At 37.7% G+C, this 23,223-nt stretch overlaps 5 protein-coding genes across 5 annotated transcripts; 3 read left to right on the top strand and 2 right to left on the bottom strand.

Moving 5' to 3' along the window:
- Positions 1 to 6,415: 6,415 nt before the first annotated feature.
- Positions 6,416 to 7,537, top strand: GLRG_11654 (uncharacterized protein; the record flags this gene model as incomplete). Its single annotated transcript, XM_008102338.1, has 1 exon — positions 6,416 to 7,537. One exon carries the CDS (start codon positions 6,416 to 6,418, stop codon positions 7,535 to 7,537), a length of 1,122 nt encoding a protein of 373 aa, XP_008100529.1.
- Positions 7,538 to 7,969: 432 nt separating this feature from the next.
- Positions 7,970 to 8,794, top strand: GLRG_11655 (uncharacterized protein; the record flags this gene model as incomplete). Its single annotated transcript, XM_008102339.1, has 1 exon — positions 7,970 to 8,794. One exon carries the CDS (start codon positions 7,970 to 7,972, stop codon positions 8,792 to 8,794), a length of 825 nt encoding a protein of 274 aa, XP_008100530.1.
- Positions 8,795 to 10,401: 1,607 nt separating this feature from the next.
- Positions 10,402 to 10,986, top strand: GLRG_11656 (uncharacterized protein; the record flags this gene model as incomplete). Its single annotated transcript, XM_008102340.1, has 1 exon — positions 10,402 to 10,986. The coding sequence occupies one exon, from the start codon at positions 10,402 to 10,404 to the stop codon at positions 10,984 to 10,986; it is 585 nt and encodes a 194-aa protein (XP_008100531.1).
- Positions 10,987 to 14,540: 3,554 nt separating this feature from the next.
- On the bottom strand, positions 14,541 to 14,717 carry GLRG_11657 (uncharacterized protein; the record flags this gene model as incomplete). The annotated part of the gene is made up of 1 exon (XM_008102341.1): positions 14,541 to 14,717. The coding sequence occupies one exon, from the start codon at positions 14,715 to 14,717 to the stop codon at positions 14,541 to 14,543; it is 177 nt and encodes a 58-aa protein (XP_008100532.1).
- Positions 14,718 to 21,927: 7,210 nt separating this feature from the next.
- On the bottom strand, positions 21,928 to 22,617 carry GLRG_11658 (uncharacterized protein; the record flags this gene model as incomplete). Its single annotated transcript, XM_008102342.1, has 1 exon — positions 21,928 to 22,617. The coding sequence occupies one exon, from the start codon at positions 22,615 to 22,617 to the stop codon at positions 21,928 to 21,930; it is 690 nt and encodes a 229-aa protein (XP_008100533.1).
- Between the last annotated feature and the right edge of the window lie 606 nt (positions 22,618 to 23,223).

A 23,223-nucleotide genomic window follows, 5' to 3' on the forward strand; every position in this document is an offset into this window, starting at 1 on the left:
ATAGTAATAATAGTTATAGTAATAAGCCTACTAAAAATACTATTATTATTATAACTAGTCTAAAGTAGTAACTACACGCTAATAATCCTACTATTACATAACCTTAATAAGCTAAAAAAATCCTTATAAAATACACTTTACTATAAGAGACTAACGTACCTTATACTACCTTCCTCTTAGTAAAAGAAGAAGCTTATTAAACCTTTATAATCTAACTATATAAAAAGGGTGTTATTATAGCGCCTAGTAAGCTATTTAAGTAATTAGTAACTACTAAGATTAATAGCCTTATTATATAAGGCGTCTTTAAATTTACTATAATTAACTAACTTTAACCTTATAAGTAAATTTTTAAATTATAAATTATAAATAAGGTAAAAAGCACTAATAAGAAGCCCTATAAGAAATTATAACTAGTTAGTTAAGGCTACACTAATAATAGTAAAAAGGCTATTCTTACCTAGTTACTTACTATCTAGTAGGCTAGCTAGTAGCTTATTCTTATACTAGCCCCTTCCCTTCTTACTAATAGTAAAGTTATATAGCTATATAATATTATATAGGCCTATATCTAATCTGCTTCCTACCTTAACTATACTATCTATACTAAACTCCTAGCCTAAATCTATTATAAGTACCCTAATAATACTATTATAAAGGTTATTAAGCCTTTATATAGGATTACTAAAGTAGGTATATACTAGTAGGCTACTTATAACTATTATTATAAAGAGAATCTCTAGATAGTCTTTACTATATATAACCCCTACCTTCTCTTATTATCTAGTAAAAATTTACACTTTATACTTATTAGTATATAAATAGATAATACTATTAGCCTAATAGACCTTTTATTTTCTAACTAAGAAAATAAGGAACTAACTAAGGTAAAATTTACTATAAAGGATAAGTTATTCCTTACTATTAACTAACTACTTACCTTTAACAGTAGGATTATTATAGTTATATTTACTATAGACACTTTTATTATATTTTACTAGAAAAAGTAAAAAGTAAAGCTATAATTAATTAATATAAAGTTACCTATAGCCTACTAAGATTTTATCTAATAACAGGCATAAGGAGTATATATTACCTCTATTTACTAGCCTAAAGCGTACTATAATCTTTTTATTATAGCCTAATATAAAAAGCTAGATAATAAGGTAATTAAAGACCTTAACTATTAACTATAATAGTAAATAAGCTTACTTAACTATAGTCTATAATTTATTCCCTTAGATCTTATATTAGCTAAGCTATTTATATTTATAAATAGATTATTTACTAATAATTATAATATAACTTTATAGTTAGGATTTATTATCCTTCTTATAAATAAAAAAGTTAATAATAACTAAGCTAAGTTTTCCCTCTATAGTAATATCTTTTATTTCTTATTTATAAAGTCTAAATAAGTTACTTAAAGCGTCCTTATATCTAAAGTATATAAGATAGTTATAAGCGTTAATATAGCTTACGCCCTATTTATAACTATTATAATAGTTACTTAAAAGCTTAATATCTTATTAATCCTAACTATTAACATATATAATAAGCAAGCGCGCTAGACAAGCAAGCGCGCTACTAAACTATAACTATCTAACTATTTAACTTTTCCCTTTTATTCCTCTACTAATAACAATAAAATTAACTTATAATAAAGCCTAGGTATAGCTAGCTATCTAAGCGTATAAAAAAGATCTAAAACTTAGTATTTAAGCTATAGTAAAGATATATAACGTTAGTTATAATTTAGTAACGTGTTAATTAAAAAGTATACTATTATAACGTAATATTATGCCTAACTTATAGAATTTAATAGAACTTAAAGAGAGGAAGCTAGTTAAGTTTATTCTTAACCTAGATTCCTAATTATTTCCTTTTTACCTTAGTAGTGTTAAAGAAATAGCTAATTAACTACTTACTAACTATAATACGCCTCTAGTTAGTAAGCGCTAGGCCTTAAACTTTATTAAATAAACACTAGAGCTCTAAATACGTTTTTTTTATAAGTATAACTATAAGAGGGCTTAATATAAAGATCTAGACGTAATAAACGTATAGTTTTACTTTATAGTAAATATAATTATAAAATATAGTATTATAAAGTCTAATATTTATAACTTTAATAAGACTAGCTTTATAATAAGCTAGATTATATTTAGAATAGTTATTATAAGCTTTAAAAGACGTTTAAATATAAAAATAGTATAGCCTAGAAATTAAGAATAAGTTATAGTTATTTAGGCTATTAGTTTGTTTAGTTATAGCGTCTTACTATATATTATTATTAAAGGTAAAAATCTTTTTTCTACTTAGTATATAGAATCTAGTCTTTTACCTAACTAGGTTATTATAATATCTAAAAATAGATAAATAATAAGTAAAAAAGGCCTTAATTAGCTTTAGTACTTTAATTAATATTTAAAGTTATATATAAAAAAGAAATATTACCTTCTTATTATTAATAGGTATAAAAGTTACTATTTTATAGACTTTAAGCTATATTATAAAGAAAATAATATTATTACTTTTTATATACTACCTTATTTATCTTATTTACTTTAGCCCTTAGATATTAGGTGTTTTAGGCCTTTAAAGCTAGCGTATAGTTAAGAAATTAAGGATAAGATATAATAAGGTAATACCTATATTATAAAAGATAACTTCTTTTTAGTATTTTATAACGCCTTTAAGTAAGCTTTTATAAAAGTAAATATTTAAAGAGGCTTTAGAGAGGTAAGGCTTATCCCTCTAAGTCTAGAAAGTATGCTATTAAAGCTAGATATTAAGTTATACACTCTAACACCTCTAGGATCCCTTCTAATAACACTACTAGCTTAGACTTCTTAGACACTATATAATATAATAAAGATATCTTCTTAAAGAACTCTTATTAAGGATTACTTTATTAATTATCTAGATAGCTCCTTAATATATAGATTAATAGCTACTAAGTATATTCTTAAAGAAGCGTTAGGAATTATATATAAGAATACTTTATTAAAGGCTAAAGTTAAAACCCTTTATAAGGAGAATAACCTACTTAACTAATATAAAAAGGTAAAAAAAACTTATCTAAAGTAAGGAGGAAGTCTTAGTGTAGCTAATATATAAGATATTTAGTTATAAAGAGAGGTAATAACCTAGATTAAGGAGAAAACATATTAAAGTAGTAGTTATAGATTAAGGATAGAAACAGGTAAATAGTAGTATAGTACCTATAGGAACGCTAGATATAATATATAAACATACTAGTTTAATAAAGAAATATCTAAAGAATAGGATTCTAAGTAGTTTAAATTAATTTTATTATTTTATAGTTACTTCTTAGTTATATTTATAAGGTAGCTATAATTAGGTAGCGCGCTTACTTATCTAGTGTGCTTACTTATTATATATATTACCTATATAGACTTATATTTACTTTATAAATATCTAGTTAAGCTAAAAACTACTAGAGAGAAGCGTCTTATAATTAATATTATATTATTAAAATAGTCTTATAAGTAATATAAGCTCTATAAAGTCTAATAGATTACTAGATCTAATAATCTAGCTAATAGATTTATAAAGGTATCCCTAAATTAAGCACTTAAAGGCCTAGTTATAAATAATAAAGCTAAAATATATATAGAAAGTTAAGTTATATAAGTATAATAAATTATAATAAGTATATAGTAAAAAATAAATTATAAGTTATATAACTAACTAAACTATAATAGTAGTAGTTAAATCTAACTAATATAAGAATATACCTTTAATAGCTATAGCTAAAAAGAAATACCTTTAAATAAGTTAGTATAAGCCTATACTATTTATAAAGAATAAGAAAAAATAAAGGATATAAGAATATATAGTATATAACTATAAGAAGTATAATACTTTTAAAGTTTTAATTTTTATTATGTTTTTAGGCCTTTTAAGGCTAATCTAGATAGCTAGGGCACTAGTAACTTTTACTATAAAAAAAAAGTTACTAGTATTAGTATATAGTAAGTATACTCTAGGGAAAGTAGTTATATAATATTTATATAATATACTACCTCCCTTTGTAGTATCTACCTTACTAATAGTATACTACCTATAAGTCTAGATTTACTTTATAACTAACTAATATAATAAGTAACTACTATATTCTATATTATAATTTATTATATAATCTATAGGATATCCCTCTTAATAATTAACTAACACCACCACAAGCCCTCCCCTAACTCCTGACGCGCTGTCTGCAGCAGAAGATGTGCGCCAATGAAGATATCTGCTGCTAGCAAATCCCTCGGTGGCCAATGTGTCCAGGGAGTGCAGTCAATTTCCTCTTCATCGATTGGGAATAGGGCCGTCACCTACAGTTAACACGTGGCGGTGGATCATGCAGGCACTATGCGAGCATTAAAGGGCAAAAGTTACAAGGAGACGCGCCATGCACAGGGGCCACTTGAAGCTTGGGCGACCTTGCACGCGCCCCGAACTTCCCCTCTTGAATAGGTATCACAGACACCGGACAATGGAAACATCAGATAAGACTAATCGCTTTCGCAGCATACATCTAGGTGCACGCCCCGCCCGATGTCATCTCCCTATATCAATCACTACTCCTGGATCATGTGAATTTTTTCCTCTGTTTGACTGGGAATAGTGGTGAAGATGATGATAAAAAGGTGTAGGAGACTCTACCTAGCTTTGGTGGTGGAAATGATATCTGTAGGTAGGGCTTTAGATGCAGTAACTGGCGGATGCAGTACTCGCTGGGCTAGGTGGGGTGGAGCTGCGTGGGGACCCACATCATGCCCCGCCCCGCTTTGAAAGCCTGAAAGTTGCGGCCTGAAAGCTGAAAGCTGGAAGCCTGAAAGTCGAAAGCCGCGACTTTCAGCTTTCAGGACCGCAGCTTCCAGGCTTCCAAAGTGGACCATGATGTGGGTCCGTCTCCACATGGCGCTCCACCCATCGCGAGCCACATTCATTGCGTCTGCAGCCTGCGGTTCACACGCGTATGGCGCATGCTTAACAACATGGAATAGTTTACTTCTGGTCTGAAAATAGGTGCTGCGGTTTTCATTAACGAGTAGTCTGCAGGTGTATATATTTGGCTTAATTGCTGCTTAGGCGAGTGTTTTTGTTGCTGTAGGAACTGATAACATGCGGGGCACGGCGGGGTTAGGTCTGTAATGCTTTGGTTCAGAAACACAACGCTAGATGAGGGCTGACTCTTTTGTGTTCCCTGAGTAGAGCGAACTGTATCTACGTGGTATCTTAGAAAGAAAAAGATTTGGTTTACATCGGTGTGTTCTCTTGGTTTCTTGCCAAACGGCTGACTTTTTTCGTGCGCATCCCAGGGACTACAAGCTCTGATGCATCCATCCCGCTTGAACATCTGACACAAATCAAATGGAATTGCCAGATCAACAGCTAGATAGAAACTAAAGCGGCATTTTGGACGGTTTTTATTCGTCATATTTACGTGCAAGGTGTGACATGATATGCAATTCAGATTTGCTAGATCCATCGCCACCAGCCGAACGTGATGCGACACCATTATTTCCACTTATTTTGAGTGCATGCGACAATTCTCTTACAGTCCGTTGCGTTGACAGCGTCTGTTGTATTGGCAGCGTCCAGTTCTAGCCAATCAGAGGCTAGGAGTGGGGAGTTTTATAGGCCTCTGATTGGCTAGGTCACTGTCAGTGCAACAGTTTCGTTGACAGTGTCTGGACACTACCAACGCAACGTAAAGGTATTAAAGCATATATCTCTATCAACAAAGATACAAGGAAGTAAAGACTAAGTATATATATACTTTAATATATAAAGGTCTTTATAGTATTTATTTTAGAATTAATAAGCTAGAGCTGGTCTTAATATTTCAAAGGGAACATAGGTGCACAGACGTTTTTAGGTTTTGGACGCTGCTAACGCAACAGACTGTATGTAGCACTATCGCCCCCCCCCCCCAACCTCCCCTTCCCGGCGGATCTCACACCATCGCTCCTTCCCATCTGCGCGGCTGTTCTTACACAGAACACCCAGTCTTCCAAAATAAAGGAGCGACGCACTGGGGTTGATAATCAGGAAGTGAAGTGGCCTGCAGCTGGTCCTTTTGTCTTTCTTCCAACCCATCCATCTCATGCCTCTAAGAGCATATTCTCTCCAGCAACAAGCATCCCCCTAACGGGCCAGCTCCAGGTTTCTCAATCCCTCTCTCTCTCTCTCTCACGGTCTGCGCCTTTACTTATTTCGGCTATGCCAGCAACTCCAGTATCTATCGGGGAATCTCCACTACCCCCCTCGGCACCCATACGCCCTTCCTACGCGCTCCTAGACGGCTCAGGGGTGGCCGGCAGCGCCTCTCAAGGCGCAGGGTGTCTACCAGGACCTATTAGTCACAATTCATCGTCCAGGCCTTTGAAGAATGTCTATGTATGCCCTCTTTCCCTCATTTTCTCGTCGATGGGCTAACCTGTCACCAAAGGTCCAGGATCTTCTTCACTCTACGGTAGACCACACTCCACACCCGACCGACCCTTCGCTACGTCAATTCGTTACCGACACCATCAGCGGGTACCCCCCTAGCGAGGATGCCCGGACGTGCGTAGGGGTAATACGGAATATGGGCAAGGTTCGGAAGGTTTATGCTGCATCCAAGATCATACTGAAAGAGATGGATCCTTCCTTGGTTCAGGCGGCTCGCAACCATACCAAGGCCCAGAAGCGTCGAAAGATTCTCTTGGACTACCTTGAAACCCATTGGAAAGACGCCGGTCTCCATTATGCTGCCGAGTTCCAAGCTGAGGACATGGGGCAAAACGTCTTGGAGTCGCTAAAGGCTGTGACCGGACTCGCAATCGCCTCCGGAACGCCCTTGTCATCTCTATGGGAGCCAGGAGGTCCCCTGCGCATGGCTGTCGATGAGGTTTCCCCGCCTAGGCTCACGAGAAGTGTGGCCGAAAGAGCTGTTGCTATGGCTAAACGAGTCATGTCAGCTCCCACTGATACCGGAATCGACGCAGTCTCGACGCCCGCTGGCACCAGCTCCACGAAACGCGACCCCGTCCCGAGGGGACATTTGTCCGTTGCCCCCCGTATCCTCCTGAGCCCGGAGGTCGAGGTAGTCCGCAATTCGAACGAGTCCGTCGCGAGCCACTACGAGCATTCCCTCTGTGGATACGAGACTGCCGAGAGCCCTCTTTCCGCGCCCGTAGCGTCTTGCTCATCAATCGAAGACATCAACGTCCACAGTGACGACCTCTTTCCGGAGCCGCCTTTCCACGAAACCATCGACCTAGATAACAATTTTTACCACACTGCACCCAGTGACGACGAAGAAGCAGAAGCAGAACTGGAGCCCTCGGGTTTCAACTCAGCATCAACGTCGTTGGCAACAGACCTAGCTAAAAAGGTTTCAGCAGAGCTTTCTAGCATGGTATGGCTGTCTGATGGCGTTCTCTGGGTCCTCACGCAGGCATTCATGCATATCACCGCACCGCAGTCCGTTTTAGCAGGCAGAGGCATTTTCGTCGTTGACACTTTCTAGCTGAGAGTGCATGAGAATGGTCTGCCCAAGAGAATGCCTCCCAGAGCAATGACAGATGGAGGAGCGGTGCTTTTGGTTCCTATTCACCATCCGGGCCACTGGACCCTCGCCACGATTGACGTAACCTCATCAGAAGTGGTCTTTGACCATTATGACTCGATGTATTCTCCCCGACTCTTTCGAGAGGTTCGCGATGTTGTCGAGCCGTGGCTTCGTGTGGTTTGCCCTGGCAGAAACATACAGGTTGATTCAAAGGTACAGCTCGTCCTTATTTAGATTCCTTCTGTCGCTCACTGGCTGATCCGATCAGTACAGATCTGCCCGCAACAGCAAGATGGTGTCAGTTGCGGAGTTTTTGTGGCGTCATTTATCCGAACCTTTCTACAAGGCAACAACTTGCCGGAATCGTTGGACAGCGAGTCGGAACGTCGCATGTTCCTGAACATCCTTCACCAGCTGGACATTCCCCACGAGTCCAACGCCCCCGAGTCGGGAACTCTCATTTGTGTCGTCCAAGCCCTCAAGAAAGACGTTAGCCTAGTGTCTCATCCGACCGCGACCTCTCCACCCTCCGGCGAGAGCTCTGCTCAAGCAAGTCTCACAGAACCGACTCATACTACCGTCGCAACCGCAGGTGTAGGTTCGACGAAGCGCAAGCGACATATGGATGAACCTGAGTCCCTCCCCAATAAGAAGCAGCCGAAAACGGACGGAGGCAGAGCCCATGACACGCTGTCTCTTGAATGCGCAATATGGAAAGGGCCTATCGAGCTGAAGGAAAGGCTCTCAAAGACAAAACAGGAGTTGAAGGAGGCTCTAGGAAAGGAATTGGAACTCGAGGCCCGCATTGCCGACCTGCAGGCGTTGGAAGATGGACGTCACACTCATGCAGGCCATCTCAGAAGCATGGCTCCGTCACTTCTAATTAAAGGGGCAGCAGTGGGCGGCCGCATTGCCAACACTCAGGATGGCCAGAAGCAGATGGATGACGACAAAGCCCAGTTCCAAAAGTACGTTCAACACCTACAGCAGGCTCACGAGATGGCTGCGATAGCCTACCTTTCAGCAAGCGATACGAACACTACAAGTTTTCTCCAAGAAAGCAAGCAAAAGCTAGAAGACGCGTATACAGCCACGAGAAGGTTGAAAGACATGGTTGGGGAGCTCGAGGAACAAGGCCGGGAGAAAATAGCAGAGCTCATGAAGCTTCAAAAAGCTGTTGAGGAGGCCGTGGCGGTTCTGGGCGAAGACTTGTGAAGGCGGCGCCCCGCGTATTCTGAGGTACTGATGTAACTAGGCACTTTTACTGGCGTTAGACTGAACCTTGACTTTCCGCCTGAGGTACTTACTGATTTATCTCGCATTCTTTGCCCTGAGAAGAGCGGTAAAAGTGACCTGGAAATGGAAGGCGATCTGGAACACGCGCGCACTGGCAAAGGAGTAGCGTGGAGCCAGTGACGACGGCAGTTGGCGATGGGAAAGAAGCTCATAAGTACAAGACGCGGAGAGATAGGAGGATACACAGGCATCAAAGACGTATAAAAGGTTAGATGATATGAATATGCTGCGAACAAAGAGGCCGCCACGGTAGTGGTGATTCCTCATACGAGATGGCCATAGAACGCCGAAGGGCGCCACCGCCGCCAAAGGCCAAGGGAGCTCTATTCCATCTATCCCAGTGGTCTACCCTTAGCTAAGTTGTCTTTAATGTCGCGGAATATTTGAAGCGACGAGCCTCCATGTTTTCGATGCTGCAAGCGGTAACTGTGCGTCGTTTTGCTCATGTCTCAGGTGCTGGTCCCCCCCCTCCCCCATTGTCGACCAGCCGCCGCCGCGTTCCTGTATCTGTATAGGCTCTCAGCACGACATGAACGACCTCCGTTGGCACCGTCACATACAAACGACTATCTCGAACAGACGGGTGTCAACCAGACAGGTGTCAACCAACCAGGTGTAGCCCAGCACAGCGGCGACTTGCAGCGCCGGCCTGAAGGTCGACTCCATAACCCATGTGATGGCGACTCTGGTGGATTGGAACGAGGGCGCTGGAAAGGGTTCATGGTAAAGGCTCGTCAAGAGAGGTCGATACAGCAGGGTGAGAAGTACGTGGAGAAGGCGGCGGCGGAGGAAGGAGGCGCAGAGATTTCGACAACGACGCGGGGTATCTCGACCTAGGCGACATCGGATTAGAGCCAGCCTAGTTTTTCCGAGATGACAATAACTTAGCTTGCTAGGTGACTGATGATAGGACTGAATAGGATCATGGACGGTACGGCGTAGGAGAGTGTGTTGGTTGGAAAAAGAGCGATTATTGCGAGAGAGATTGCTGGTCGATGGCGTTGCCCGGGATATATTCGCATTAAGAAAAGAAGCGCGAGCCTGTTAATGCGCAACTCTCCAACGGGCACTGGCCGTAGCATATATCAGTCTAGCCGAGTATTTTAAAGCCGACTATCGATCAATCCAGTGTGGGCTTCCAACACTCTCCCCATCATTGATTGGCATGGGCGGACTGGACATGCCTACTGTGGTGAGGCAGGGAGACGCCACACGAGGCGTCTGGTCTGATGCTTAGCGGCGGCAGGGACGACAGCACGAAGTGCTTTCCTGTTGTAGGAACGTTCATTCGCTGGCTGTTGGTCACCACTTACCTATCCTCAACGGCACAATCATATCACGCCAGCAAGGTTTACGGTTACCTATATAACTTTTGTTTCCCAACGGTAACCCCTTGACCCCAAAGGTTTCTCATGCCACTAAGCCACACACATTAACGAAGATAGGTTCTCTGCCCCCCCAATACATAATGGTGTCATCTCCCATTTCCCCCATTCGTCGTCACCGTCACCGCAAAAGTTATTCCTATGCCTCATTCACTAGCACAGCAGCCAAATCGAAACACCCGAACCAACAACGCCTACACACGTGATCGCCTTCTCAGCCAGACATGGACGACATCCCACACCCGCCCACCGACCACGAGCGCACATGGTACTACTACGGCCTTCCGAGCCAGCCCAGGCTTGCTTGTTGCACGCTCAAGCACGACACCCTTCAAGCCCATTGATAACGCCTGGTCGTCTGATTCAAAAACTCTGACCGTCGTCGGCGAGCACCCCATCGTGAGCCAATGGAACAACGACCGTTCCTCGTTGAGGAATGAAATTGTCGCCATCCCCACCAGCGAGGCAGTCGAGTGGCAGGCAATTGATGTTATCCGCATCGGAGACGCCCGCGATGACGATATGCCCGTAGCCGTTTCCATCTCCATCATGGCGGCAACACTGTCATGGGACGTTGGCAATCGAGTCGCTTGGCGCTGCCAGTGCGCCCTTGACGAACACGGACTCAAAGACGTCTGTTGCAAGATCAAAGAATCGGCAATAGTCAACCTCGCATCCACTCCCGCTGTGCTCAAACAATCTCTAGATATCAAAGGGGCGGGTTAGGTCGCTCTCCCTCTTGAGACAGACGATGGCAACCGGATGGGATAATTAGGTGATTTGATTCGAACGTGGTTTTGGCATCGCCTGTCTTTAGCAAACTGTGATGGGGAGAGTCCAAGAGACGGCTGGCTGTATTGTTGGAAACGGAGGGACCTACCCTGACAGACCTTACAACGGCCCCACGCCGTGTCCGTCCCGGCCCGATGTCCACGGCCGTAGCTTATTCCCTTTCCTCCGACCACGGCATCCCGTACCCTTTGGAAGTGGCAAAAGGAAAAAAGGAAAAGACTTGTTTAGCAATACAGAATGCGTGCGTCGAACCGCTACTAACGCAAAGACAGATAAAGAGGGCCGCGGCCTGGCAAACTGGACCCTCTCGTTTGCTTGCTGTGATGGATTGGAACGACGGAGCAACTCGGTTATAGAAAAATGACAGTGAAGCAGACAGAAGGTTCTATGTGAGCCACAGGAGGCACCCAACTCATACACCCCCAAGTCTAATCTCAGCAGCGTTATCTCGTTGTCTGGAAAGGAGGCGCAACTGACAGCCAAGGAAGGGGAACCAGGGAAGGGAACAGCTGATTCTACAAGATGGAGGAGATTCAATGGTGGAAACGCCACACTGTGCTCAGTCGTTACAAGAGAACCAACTGATACTTTGGCATTAGAAAGGAGGCATCTCTCATCCCTACATGTGTAATACAAAGGACCGGGATCGTGTCTGACTAGTTGTAGCGCATGATGAAGAAGAGAAGAGAACCAAGCATGAGGATTGATGCGAGACTTGACATGTTTGTGATGGATAGATTTGTCCTGTTAAGTTGATAGATTATCTTTCAAGTTTGAGACTGATAGAGAAGGGGACGCAAGCGCTTACATGGTTATTGCCTTATATTCTACAATAGCCTATTTCAGTGGGTTTTGTAAGCTTCATCACTAGGGACTCGTTCCCTCTATAGAGATGTTATATCTCATGCGCTGTCTGTCTAAGACAATAACCTAATATTTAGAAAGACAGTGTCTAATAGTGATACTGCATTATATCTCTGAAACCACAACTAGTTAAGGATATTACGCTGCCTATCTCTAGCCCTCTGGGTTGTCTTGCTCTAGCTGCTAATAACTTCCATCCAGATACATCTTATAGGATAAAGAAAGGCTCTATCCAGTATTCTAGACTGCTACTAAACGAGCCGTGTTTATCTCCCAATCCGGTCGTCCGTTCTATCCATCCCGTCTGCCCTGCCCATCCGGCTCATTTGGCCTGCCTGCCGGGAGCCTAACCCGTTTATCTTTCTCGCTCGTTTCTGTCGCTGAGGCCTGTCTTAGCCCACTCTTATCTACCTCCTTTTTTCAGTGCAACTACTTACTAATCTGGTCAGAGAGCAAGGTGATCTTTAGAATCCTGTAACTCCCCCACCCTATATCCGAACCACCCCCACATCCGAACCACCCGAAATTCCCGCATTTCCCCTCCTTCATCAACACCACTACCTTTTTCAAACTATCACAACAATTGCCATTTATCGCCAAATAACGCTATTTTTTCAGGATACCTTCTTTAAACTATTATAAAGTAATATTCTAAAGATAAGCTCTAACAGGCCCTCCTAGATGTGCAGTCTAGGCAGTATAGCCTCTAGGCTATTACTTATAGATAGGGTATACTATATATAACACTTTAGTATTAATACTTTAGCAGGCAAAGCAGGAATACTGCCTTTAAAGATAGGCAGCACTTATCTTAGGCCTAAGAGGATAATCTAGCTGCCTATATTACCCTTTAATAGTCCCTTAGTAAATACGTTAACTATTAATAAGTAAAAGGCCTAGTAGAGCGTATAATAGGTAATAGGTATCCTCTTATAGGGAGGAAATAGATAGCCTAATTTATATAGCAAAATCTATTTATTAGAACCCTCTAATCTAGAGTAATTAATGCCTAGTGATAGGCAGCCTATTCCCCTAAGGTTATCTAGGATTTCTTCTATTACCTTAGTAGTATCCCTACTATCTAAAGGATCTATCTATCTAACAGATAGAATATAAATAAGACTAGTATTATAGAGGGTAAAAGGGGTAATAGGCTAGTGCTAGGCTCTAAGGTATTATAATATATTTAGAAAAAGCAGCTAGGATCTTAGGTATAGGTATCTATTATTAAGTATATATCTACTACTAGTAGCTTCTTACCCCCCTTAGTTATATATAAGGGTAAATCACTTTAGGCCTAGTAGTTCTTATCTAACCTTAATATATATAAGCTATAGTAATTTATAGTAACTAATAATAGCTAGATAACTAATAATACTGCCCTTAAATAGCTAGAGAAGGTCTTTATCCTATATACTAAGCCTGCCTAGCTAGAGGAGGCCAGACTACTAGTTCTTAATAGGTATTATAGCTATATAACTATTAATTTTATATAGTAATACTAGTAGTATAATATATATCTACTATTTTTACTACTATACGCCTTTACTATCCTCTAGCCTCTAGATATAGCTATCTTTAGCCTATTAAAGTAGGCCTATTATAAGGAGGTTAGATATCTAGATAACTAGGTTATAGATTTAACTATTACTAGTAAAAAGGTATTCTTAGAGTATTATTTTAAGGCCTATAAGGTATCTATTATATCTATTAATATTAGCAGTAGCTAGAGGTTATCTAGATTATAGCCTATATATATAAGACGCCCCTTATCTAACTTAATAGTAACTAGGGCCTAATAGAGCCAGCCTAGCTAGCAGACTAGTAGCTAATAGTAGGATAAAGCTAAATCTATTATCCTATAGTTAACACCTTATTAATCTACTAATCTATAGTATTAATTACACTAGTTAATTTAGTTAGGTAAGGATAAGTTAGATACTTATACTATTTACTACCTATCTAGAAAGCTATAAAAAGGCTATAATAAGCAGGCATCTAGAGCAGCCCTTCTAGAAAGGCAGGTTAACTTATTACAGGCCTAGTTAAATAATATACAGTTACGCAAGAGGAAAAGGGTCTAATTATCTCCTAATAGCACCTTTGCTACTATAGAGGATATAATCTGGGCCTGAAGTCCGGATCCCGGCAATATAGATAGTCCGGATGAATCTAGGGCATCCGAATTGCCCAGCGAGGCCGAAAGTTGCATATGGGTGGGCGGCAGAGATAGTGAAATAAGTGGTGATAGTGGTGGCGATGGTGGTGATGATGGTGGTTCGGATGTGGGGGTGGTTCGGATATAGGGTGGGGGAGTTATCAACTGAGCATGGTATTCAGGGCACCGTCTATCTGAAACCTTGGCGACTGAATAAGATCCTTTTGAGAAGTTTAGATAATCACCCAAGGAAAGTTTCCAATAGAGAAGCGGTGCACTCACGATCCGATCCTTCTTCTCCACGGCGAAGAGTAGCTGCCATGTGGACCCCGACGCGAAAGATACAGCAGCCATGATACCTAGCAGTTCATTCATTGGAGCCGATCAGCTGTCTTGGTCGCAGGATCTGTGCCGATTTCCAGACGAAGAGCTTCGCCTTGGCCACGTGTTCAAAGCCGTCCTTCTTCTAAGTCTCGATGCCCACGCTGATGAGCGACATGCTCAGCGGGCCGTATTCTGTGTGGTTAATGGACTGGGGGAGAGGCGGGAACTCCTTCTGCTTTATCCCTTTTGTTGGTGATGAGAAGACGCCGCTGTCATTAGAGAATACAGGTGATGATACAGTACTACTGCTACTGACCATAGGATCTACTAGCCATATCTGGAGCCTAACGACGTTGTGGACAGCACTCTCGATCTCCCCATTGTTAATGCTTATGCAGTGATCCACTATCCTGGCCTCAAGGCGAACACTATCACAGGCGCGTTGTGGTAGGCAAGCTGCCGCGATGGTGAATTGTCGTGTTGGAGACACTGATGAGACATTCGTCTTCATCGCCGTCTGACTCGTCCGTCACCCTGTCTCTTTCAATGGCAATGGCGCGAAGCTGCGAGTGGACGTGATTGTTGCAGTGCGCCTCGGAAATATCCCTGGCAAGCTTTGACTGTTAAGGAAGATAGAGACGGTAGTTGTTTAGATAGATACTGGACCACTTTGGGGGCCTGTGTTGGGTTGTGTTAGTTAATTACTAAGAGGGATATCCTGTAGATTACGTAACAAATTATAATCCAGAATATAGTGGTTACTTATTATTTCTTTATTATATAGTAAATCTAGACTTTTAGGTAGTATACTAGTAGTAAGGTAGATACTACTAAAGGAGGCAGTATGTTATATAAATATTATATAACTACCTCCTCTAGAGTATACCTACTATATACTAACACTAGTAACTTTTCTTTTATAGTAAAAGTTACTAGTGCCCTAGCTATCTAGATTAGCCTTAAAAAGCCTAAAAATATAATAAAAATTAAAACTTTAAAAGTATTACACTTCTTATAGTTATATACTATATATTCCTATATCTTTTATTTTTCCTTATTCCTTATAGATAGTATAGGCTTATACTAACTTATCTAGAGGTATTTCTCCTTAGCTATAGCTATTAGAGGTGTATTTTTATATTAGTTAGATTTAACTATTACTATTATAGTCTAATTAGTTATATAACTTATAATTTATTTTTTACTATATACTTATTATAATTTATTATACTTATATAACTTAACCTTTTATATATATCTTAGCTTTATTATTTATAACTAGGCCTTTAAGTACTTAATTTAGGGATACCTTTATAAACCTATTAGCTAAGTTATTAGTATTAGTAATCTATTAGACTTTATAAAGCTTATAGTGCTTATAGGACTATTTTAATAATATTATATTAATTATAAGACGCTTTTTTTTTATAGTTTCTAGCTTTACTAGATATTTATAAAGTAAATATAAGTCTATATATATAATAGTTAGGATTATTAAGATATTAAGCTTTTTTATAATTATTATAATAGTTATAAATAAGGTGTAAGCTATATTAATACCTATAACTATCTTATATACTTTAGATATAAGGACGCTTTATATAACTTATTTAGACTTAGTAAATAAGAAATAAAGGACGTTACTATAAAGAAGAAATTTAGCTTAGTTATTATTAACTTTTTTATTTATAAGGAGGATAATAAATCCTAACTATAAAGTTATATTATAATTATTAGTAAATAATCTATTTATAAATGTAAATAGCTTAGCTAATATAAAATCTAAAGGAATAAATTATAAACTATAGTTAAGTAAGTTTATTTACTATTAAGTTTAATAGTTAAGGTCTTTAATTACTTTATTATCTAGCTCCTTATATTAGGCTATAATAAAAAGATTATAGTACGCTTTAGGCTAGTAAATAGAGGTAATATATACTCCTTATGCCTATTACTAGATAAAATCTTAGTAGGCTATAGGTAACTTTATATTAATTAATTATAGCTATACTTCTTACCTTTTTTAGTAAAGTATAATAAAAGTATCTATAGTAAATATAACTATAATAATCTTACTATTAAAAGTAAGTAGTTAGTTAATAGTAAAAAATAACTTATCCTTTATAGTAAATTTTACTTTAATTAGTTCCTTATTCTCTTAGTTAGAAAATAAAAGGTCTATTAGGCTAATAGTATTATCTATTTATATACTAATAAGTATAAAGTGTAGATTTTTACTAAATAATAAGAGAAAGTAGGGGTTATATATAGTAAAGACTATCTAGAGATTCTCCTTATAATAATAGTTATAAGTAGCCTACTAGTATGTACCTACCTTAGTAATCTTATATAAAGGCTTAATAACTTTTATAATAGTATTATTAGGGTACTTATAATAGATTTAGGCTAGGAGTTTAGTATAAATAGTATAGTTAAGGTAGGAAGTAAATTAAATATAGGCCTATATAATATTACGTAGCTATATAACTTTACTATTAGTAAGAAGGGAAGGGGCTAGTATAAGAATAAGCTACTAGCTAGCCTGCTAAATAGTAGGTAACTAAGTAAGAATAGCCTCTTTACTATTATTAGCGTAGCCTTAAATAACTAGTTATAATTTCTTATAAGGCTTCTTATTAATACCTTTTACCTTATTTATAATTTATAATTTAAAAATTTACTTATAAGGTTAAAGTTAGTTAATTATAGTAAATTTAAAGACGCCTTATATAATAAGGCTATTAATCTTAGTAGTTACTAATTACTTAAATAGCTTACTAGGCGCTATAATAACGCCTTTTTTATGTAGTTAGATTATAAGGGTTTAATAGGCTTCTTCCTTTACTAAGAGGAAGGTAGTATAAGGTATATTAGTCTTTTATAGGAGAGTATATCTTATAGGGATTTTTCTAGCTTGTTAAGATTACGTAGTAATAAGGGTATTTAGCTATTACTCTAAGCTAGTTATAATAATAATAGTATCTTTAGTAGGATTATTACTATAACTATTATCTTTATTATAAGATTATTAAGAAGTATACTAGGGGGCGCCTTTAGCTAAGCCTTCTTCTTTATTATCTACTATATAATATAGCTTAACTAATATAAAGTAGAAAACATAAGGCCTATTAATATTAATAGTAAAGTCTTTACCTTAAGTAGTAATTAGCTTATATAGCCTTAACTAACCTCCTTTTTTACGCTAGACGTAGACGTTACTACCTAGAGGTAAATCCTTTATTATAGAGGTATCTAGACTATTATAAGTAGTAAAAGCCTTATTAATCTACTTTATTACGTTATATTTATAAAGATTCTTAGTTACTTTTTAGATAGTAGTTACGTATTAGATTATCTTAGGTAAAAAGGTAAAGTTAGTAGTTATATAAAGGTAGGCGCTAAATACTAATAAAGTAGGCATAAGGCTATTTAGGCTAGTAGTATTATTAACTACTTTAGTAGCGCTTTAAAGTGCTGCTTTATAGTTAATAGATAGGTATTCCTTATAGATTATCTTATATGCCTATTAGAGTATAGTATAGTATCTCTTAACCTTCCTAACGCTATAATATACTTTAATAGGGATAATCTTAACTTTAACGCCTATTATATAGGCTTTATATAAAAATTTAGTTAAGATAAAGTTCTATCTTATATTAGTAATAATCTAATCTAGAGGCCCTTAGTAGATATTAATCTAGTAGTAATAAAGTGCCTCTTATATACTTTTTACTAAAATATTATAAAAGAAGTAGGCTATATTAAAGGCAGTAGTAGTATTAATAATATAAAGTATAAGGTTACTATTAAGGTATATAATATTAATAATAACTTTATAATTAAATAAATAGTTATTATATAAGGTAAATTAGAATTAAGAAGAAGCCTTTCTATAGATCTAGTAATAATAATAATACTTTATTAAGTGTTTAATTACCTTTATTTTAACCTTATAGCTAGCTTTATAAAGTATTTTATATAGCTAGTAAATTAATAAGTACTTAAATTATTAATAGAGGTAGTATAGCTTAATATTAGTTAGGTAGTAACTTATAAGGCTTTATTTAAGTAGGCTAAGTAGTATCTATAGGTAGCCTTATTTTTATATAACTAGTACTATAACTTTACCTTAGTAAAGAGTATTTATAAGGTTATTAAAATAAATTAAGAGCTAATCTATATTACCTAAGTAGAGTAAGAAAGGCGTATTAGTAGGTATTATATAGAAGGTAATATACCTAAAGGGAGTCTTTACTATAATAGTGCCTTATAAAGTAATAGTATTACTACTACTAAATCTAATCTTTATCTTACCTACTGCTATAGTGTTAATAGTTATAAATAGCTAGATTTACTATAGTGTAATAGCTTATAAATAGCCTATAGTTAAATAACTTACTACGCCTATATTTAGTAAAATACCTTAAAAGATAGCTAATAAGTAACGTTCTAACATAAAGGTGCTAGGTGACTTAGTAAAGGCGCTATTAGGGTTAATTTTTATTAATTAGTAATAGATAGCCTAGTTAGTAAGGCTAGTAGTAAGTGCCTTACTATCTACCTTAGTACTTCTAAAGAATATAGTTAAGGTATATAATATACTATTATCTTATTCTTTATTATTACTAATAATAAAGTAGCCCCCTTAGAGATACTACTAAAGATCCTTATTATTATTACTATCTTTATCTTCTTCTTCTTATAGATAGGTGCCTTTATAGCTAGTAAAAAAGGTGTTATATATAGTTAGTAAGGTATCTTTAATATAACAGTTACTTTTAAATTACTAGTACGCTTTACGTCTTTTATTAGTAGTATACTTTATTAACTAGTAGCTAGGCTTATAGTAAACGTAGTACTTTTTAGTATTATAGCTACTATTATTATTATTACTATTATAAAACTTACTACTACTATAGTTATTACTAAACTATTAATTACAGCCTTAGCCTTAGTAGGTGTAGTCTACTTAATATTAGTTATTAGATAATAAGGAGGATAAGGGCTTAGTAAGGTATTAGCTATAGTTAGAGTGTTTTATTATAGTTATAATAGATAATCTTAGTTAGCTATAGACTCTACTTAATATTAGAGATAGGTTATATAGGTAGAGATTACACTTAGTAACTCTAGAGTAGGTATTAAGTAGCTAGCTCCTAAGAACCTTATTATAATAATATATTAAGGGGAGAGCTTATTAGATAATACTTAGCTTATTAATAAGCTTATTAAGAACCTAGATCCTAGTTATCTCTAGATAGTTACAGGTAACCTTTATAAATATAGTTTCCTACTACTTAGATAGGTAAGTTTAGATCTACTCTAAGGTCTTAAATTATTCCCTTATATAATAAACTATATTAGGAAAGTTTTATACGCTATTACTATAGATATAGGTAGAGTAGAATTAAAAAGCCTTACCCTTTAGTATAATAGAAAAAGCAGGCATAAGTTAGTGCTCTTTAATCCTAATCTTACTATAGTTATCTTAAAATACGTTTAGCTTAAGATTAAGGACGTTATATAACTTACTACTATACTTTATCTTATTAGTTAATAGCTTTATAAGATCTGTTAGCTGTTATAAGTAAGGTTATAATAAAAGGATAAGGATAAAGTTAGGCTTATGTAGTAGCTAATGTTATTATAATTTATTATAGCCTTATAGTAACTAGAATCTCTATATAGCACTTTAAGGTAGTAGGTTAGTAGTAGGCTTATAGTTACTTAATAAGTTAAATAGTATATCCTACTAAAGATCTACTTTATTTACTATAATAGGCTAACTACCTAATTACTTACTATACTAGCTATAATAAGATTAATAAGGTTAAGGAGTAGAGTAATAAGTAGGGTAATAAGTAAGGTAAGGAGTAAGGTAAGGTATTCTTAGGTTATATAATAAGGTATTAATAAATAAAGTGCCTATATTACCTCTAAGTACTAGGTTTAAGTTAGTAAGTGCCTAGTAGATTCTATCTTATTATAAGAGTAAAGTTAGGCCTTCTTACTCCTACTTTAGCTAGTAATAATCTACTGTTAATAGGTAAGTTAAAGTAAATAGGGGTAGTTACTTTTATAAAGTAATATTAGCTACTATTTATAATAATATTAAAAAAGTAGTAAATAAGGCCTAATTAATTATTAATCTCTTCTTAAGTAAGATATATTAACTAGTAATATTATTAATAAAGTCTATATTTTTTATCTATAGGTTAAAGATAGGCTATTTAAAGTAGGTAAAAGTAATATCTTCTCTAGTCTATATATAGAAATTAGCGTTAAGAAGATCTACTAATTTAGGTGTAATCCTTCCTTTTACTAGATTAATAAAGACTCTATTATTAATAAGGTAATTATAAAATATTAATAGTGCCTTAGTGCCTATAGCGTTAAAGGTAGTAATAGTCTAATCTATAAAATCTAACTAAAAGGCAGTAAGAAGATAGTAGCTATAAAGGTTAGCGTCTAACTATATAGTAATTATATATATTATATATAATCTAACTTTATAAGCGTCTAACTTATTAAGATTAAAGTTAATATAGTTACCTTATATTATTAAATTAATATAGTAGATAAAAGTAAGTAGAAAAAGGAGAGGTTATAAGAGGTAAGATAGTAATAATAATAATATTAAAAGATATAAAAGGGAATAAATATTTATTATTTATTAACTTAATAGCCTTACTATTACTAGTAGTAGCTTTTTACTTTTTTTTTTTACTTATTATTAATATAGATTTAGTTAAAATAAAGTAAAGAAGTAAAAAAAGTTATAATAATAATAGTTAAATTTATAGAGGATTATTTACTAATAGGCTAGTTAATCCTCTCTGCTTTACGTAAAAAAAACCTTACTAATCTGTTACAGTGGTGATCTAGTGATTAATTACACACTAATCAGTGTTAGTTAATCACTAAGAGGGATATCCCATAGATCACGTAACAAATCGTAATACAGAATGTGGTGGTTACTTGTTGTTTCTTCGTTACACAGTGAATCCAGACTTTTAGGTGGTATACTGGTGGTGAGGTGGATACTGCCGAGGGAGGCGGTGTGTCACGTGAATATCACGTGACCACCTCCCCCGGAGCATACCTACCGTATACCAACAGGTTAATATAATACAATGCAATACAATGCGTGGTAAGTGGCGGTGGGTAAATGATTGATATACAAGTTCGAAGCCAATCGATCGCTAGCAACAGAATTGAGGAGGCTGGCGGCACAGGACACGTGCAAGAGGCGGGAGAGTGGCAATATAATGACTTTCGGAGGCTTCTGGGGAAAGCGAAAAGAGAAAGGAGGGAAGAGGGAGCTTGTAGGTGAATGAATGGACATGAGACTTACCGCAGAAGGGACAGCACGTCTGTCCGCTTTGATCTGGGAACCCTGGCCGTCCCTATGTCTACAATCCAGTACGAGCTTGGGACCTGTCGGTATTACATTGAAAGATATGACAACCGGATGGGCAGAACAATAGTTGAATTGGCCATCTATCTGTTGCCACTACATTCCACCATCTTCAATTGCCTTGACGAAATCTCCGATAGCCCCTCGCTAGTGCAGCGACAACCCTACTGACAAGAAGAAGCCACCACGATGTCGTTGTGTCTACAGGTGCCTTTGTATCCTCCATTACCAACTTGACTCGTGCCTCGAACACGTCATCAGCCCTGCTTCGCAGCTCGGCCACATGGGCGGCCCTCCGTACCTTGTAGGCTTCGACATAGCCACAGATACTGCCCTGCACCAGCCTATAGTCTTCTGCCGTTAAGACCTGCTTGTCCTGCAGAAGTCGGCGGTTCACAAGAACAAGGTCCCAAATCTCAACCAAGACGCCACACTCGGCACAGTTGGGGAACAGGGACCGCTTATCGTCCAAAGCTGTATCGCAGTAGACGTGGTCAGGACCCCATCTGCGGCAGGTTCCATAGGCATGGTAGAACTGAGAGAGGTACGTGATGCGAGCGCAGGGCCCCTTCTCTGTCACGCGACAGGGCTGGCCGATAAAACATCCGCGGTGGGAGGGTTCCGCAGCGTCCCAGGCCTCCGGAGAGGGGGCGTACTGTCGTAATATAGCAACGGGGTCTCGAATAGGAGGGCCGCCACCGCCGTACCCAGGGTCCTCGGCATCCTCGACCCGGCTATCTATCCAGGCCGTCCCGATGACGGAGTCGGTGACATGATCGGCGTGCTGGACAGGCGAAATCATTTCCAAAGCCAGGATACGGTGGTGGATTAGACGGGAACTAGTATTTCCCAATGAAAAGCGCGAATACGTTGGTAGAATGAACAGGGTATCTTTGGGGAACTGGCTAGTCATTCTTTCTTCATGTCTATATGCCCCGTTGGCTACGCAATACTTATATGTCGGAGTGTTGGTCTTGCCGTGCACGCGTACGCTCGAAGCGTTTTCTCTTTTCGTTTCTTTTCCTCCCGTTATCTCCCTCGACAGAGAGCGGGGGTCGGCCCGCAGTGCGGAAGCGATGACCTGCAGCCCATGTCGACGTCGTCACAATGCAAAGACCCCGCCGACGTGCAGGCGAGAGTCGAAGGAGACAATACCGTATCCTCTGGCTAAACTGACATACCGCTAGTATTCGGGCTAACGGCAAGTGGTATCGCGGCCGCCGTAAGGGGCATGGTGGGCTGGCAGAAGCAGGGATCTGGAAGTGGCAAAAGTAGGGGTTAGTCATGTACGTCAGAAGCAAATTAGGTGGCAAGGGCCAGCAAACAGACTTTGAATTGGCATTGGATTTCCTCCTATCCTTCCACATCTTGCTAGATTTCCTATGGCCTTATTGAACTGCCTCTAATG

Source organism: Colletotrichum graminicola, assembly GCF_000149035.1.
Source record: "Colletotrichum graminicola M1.001 genomic scaffold supercont1.101, whole genome shotgun sequence".
Taxonomy (NCBI): domain Eukaryota; kingdom Fungi; phylum Ascomycota; class Sordariomycetes; order Glomerellales; family Glomerellaceae; genus Colletotrichum; species Colletotrichum graminicola.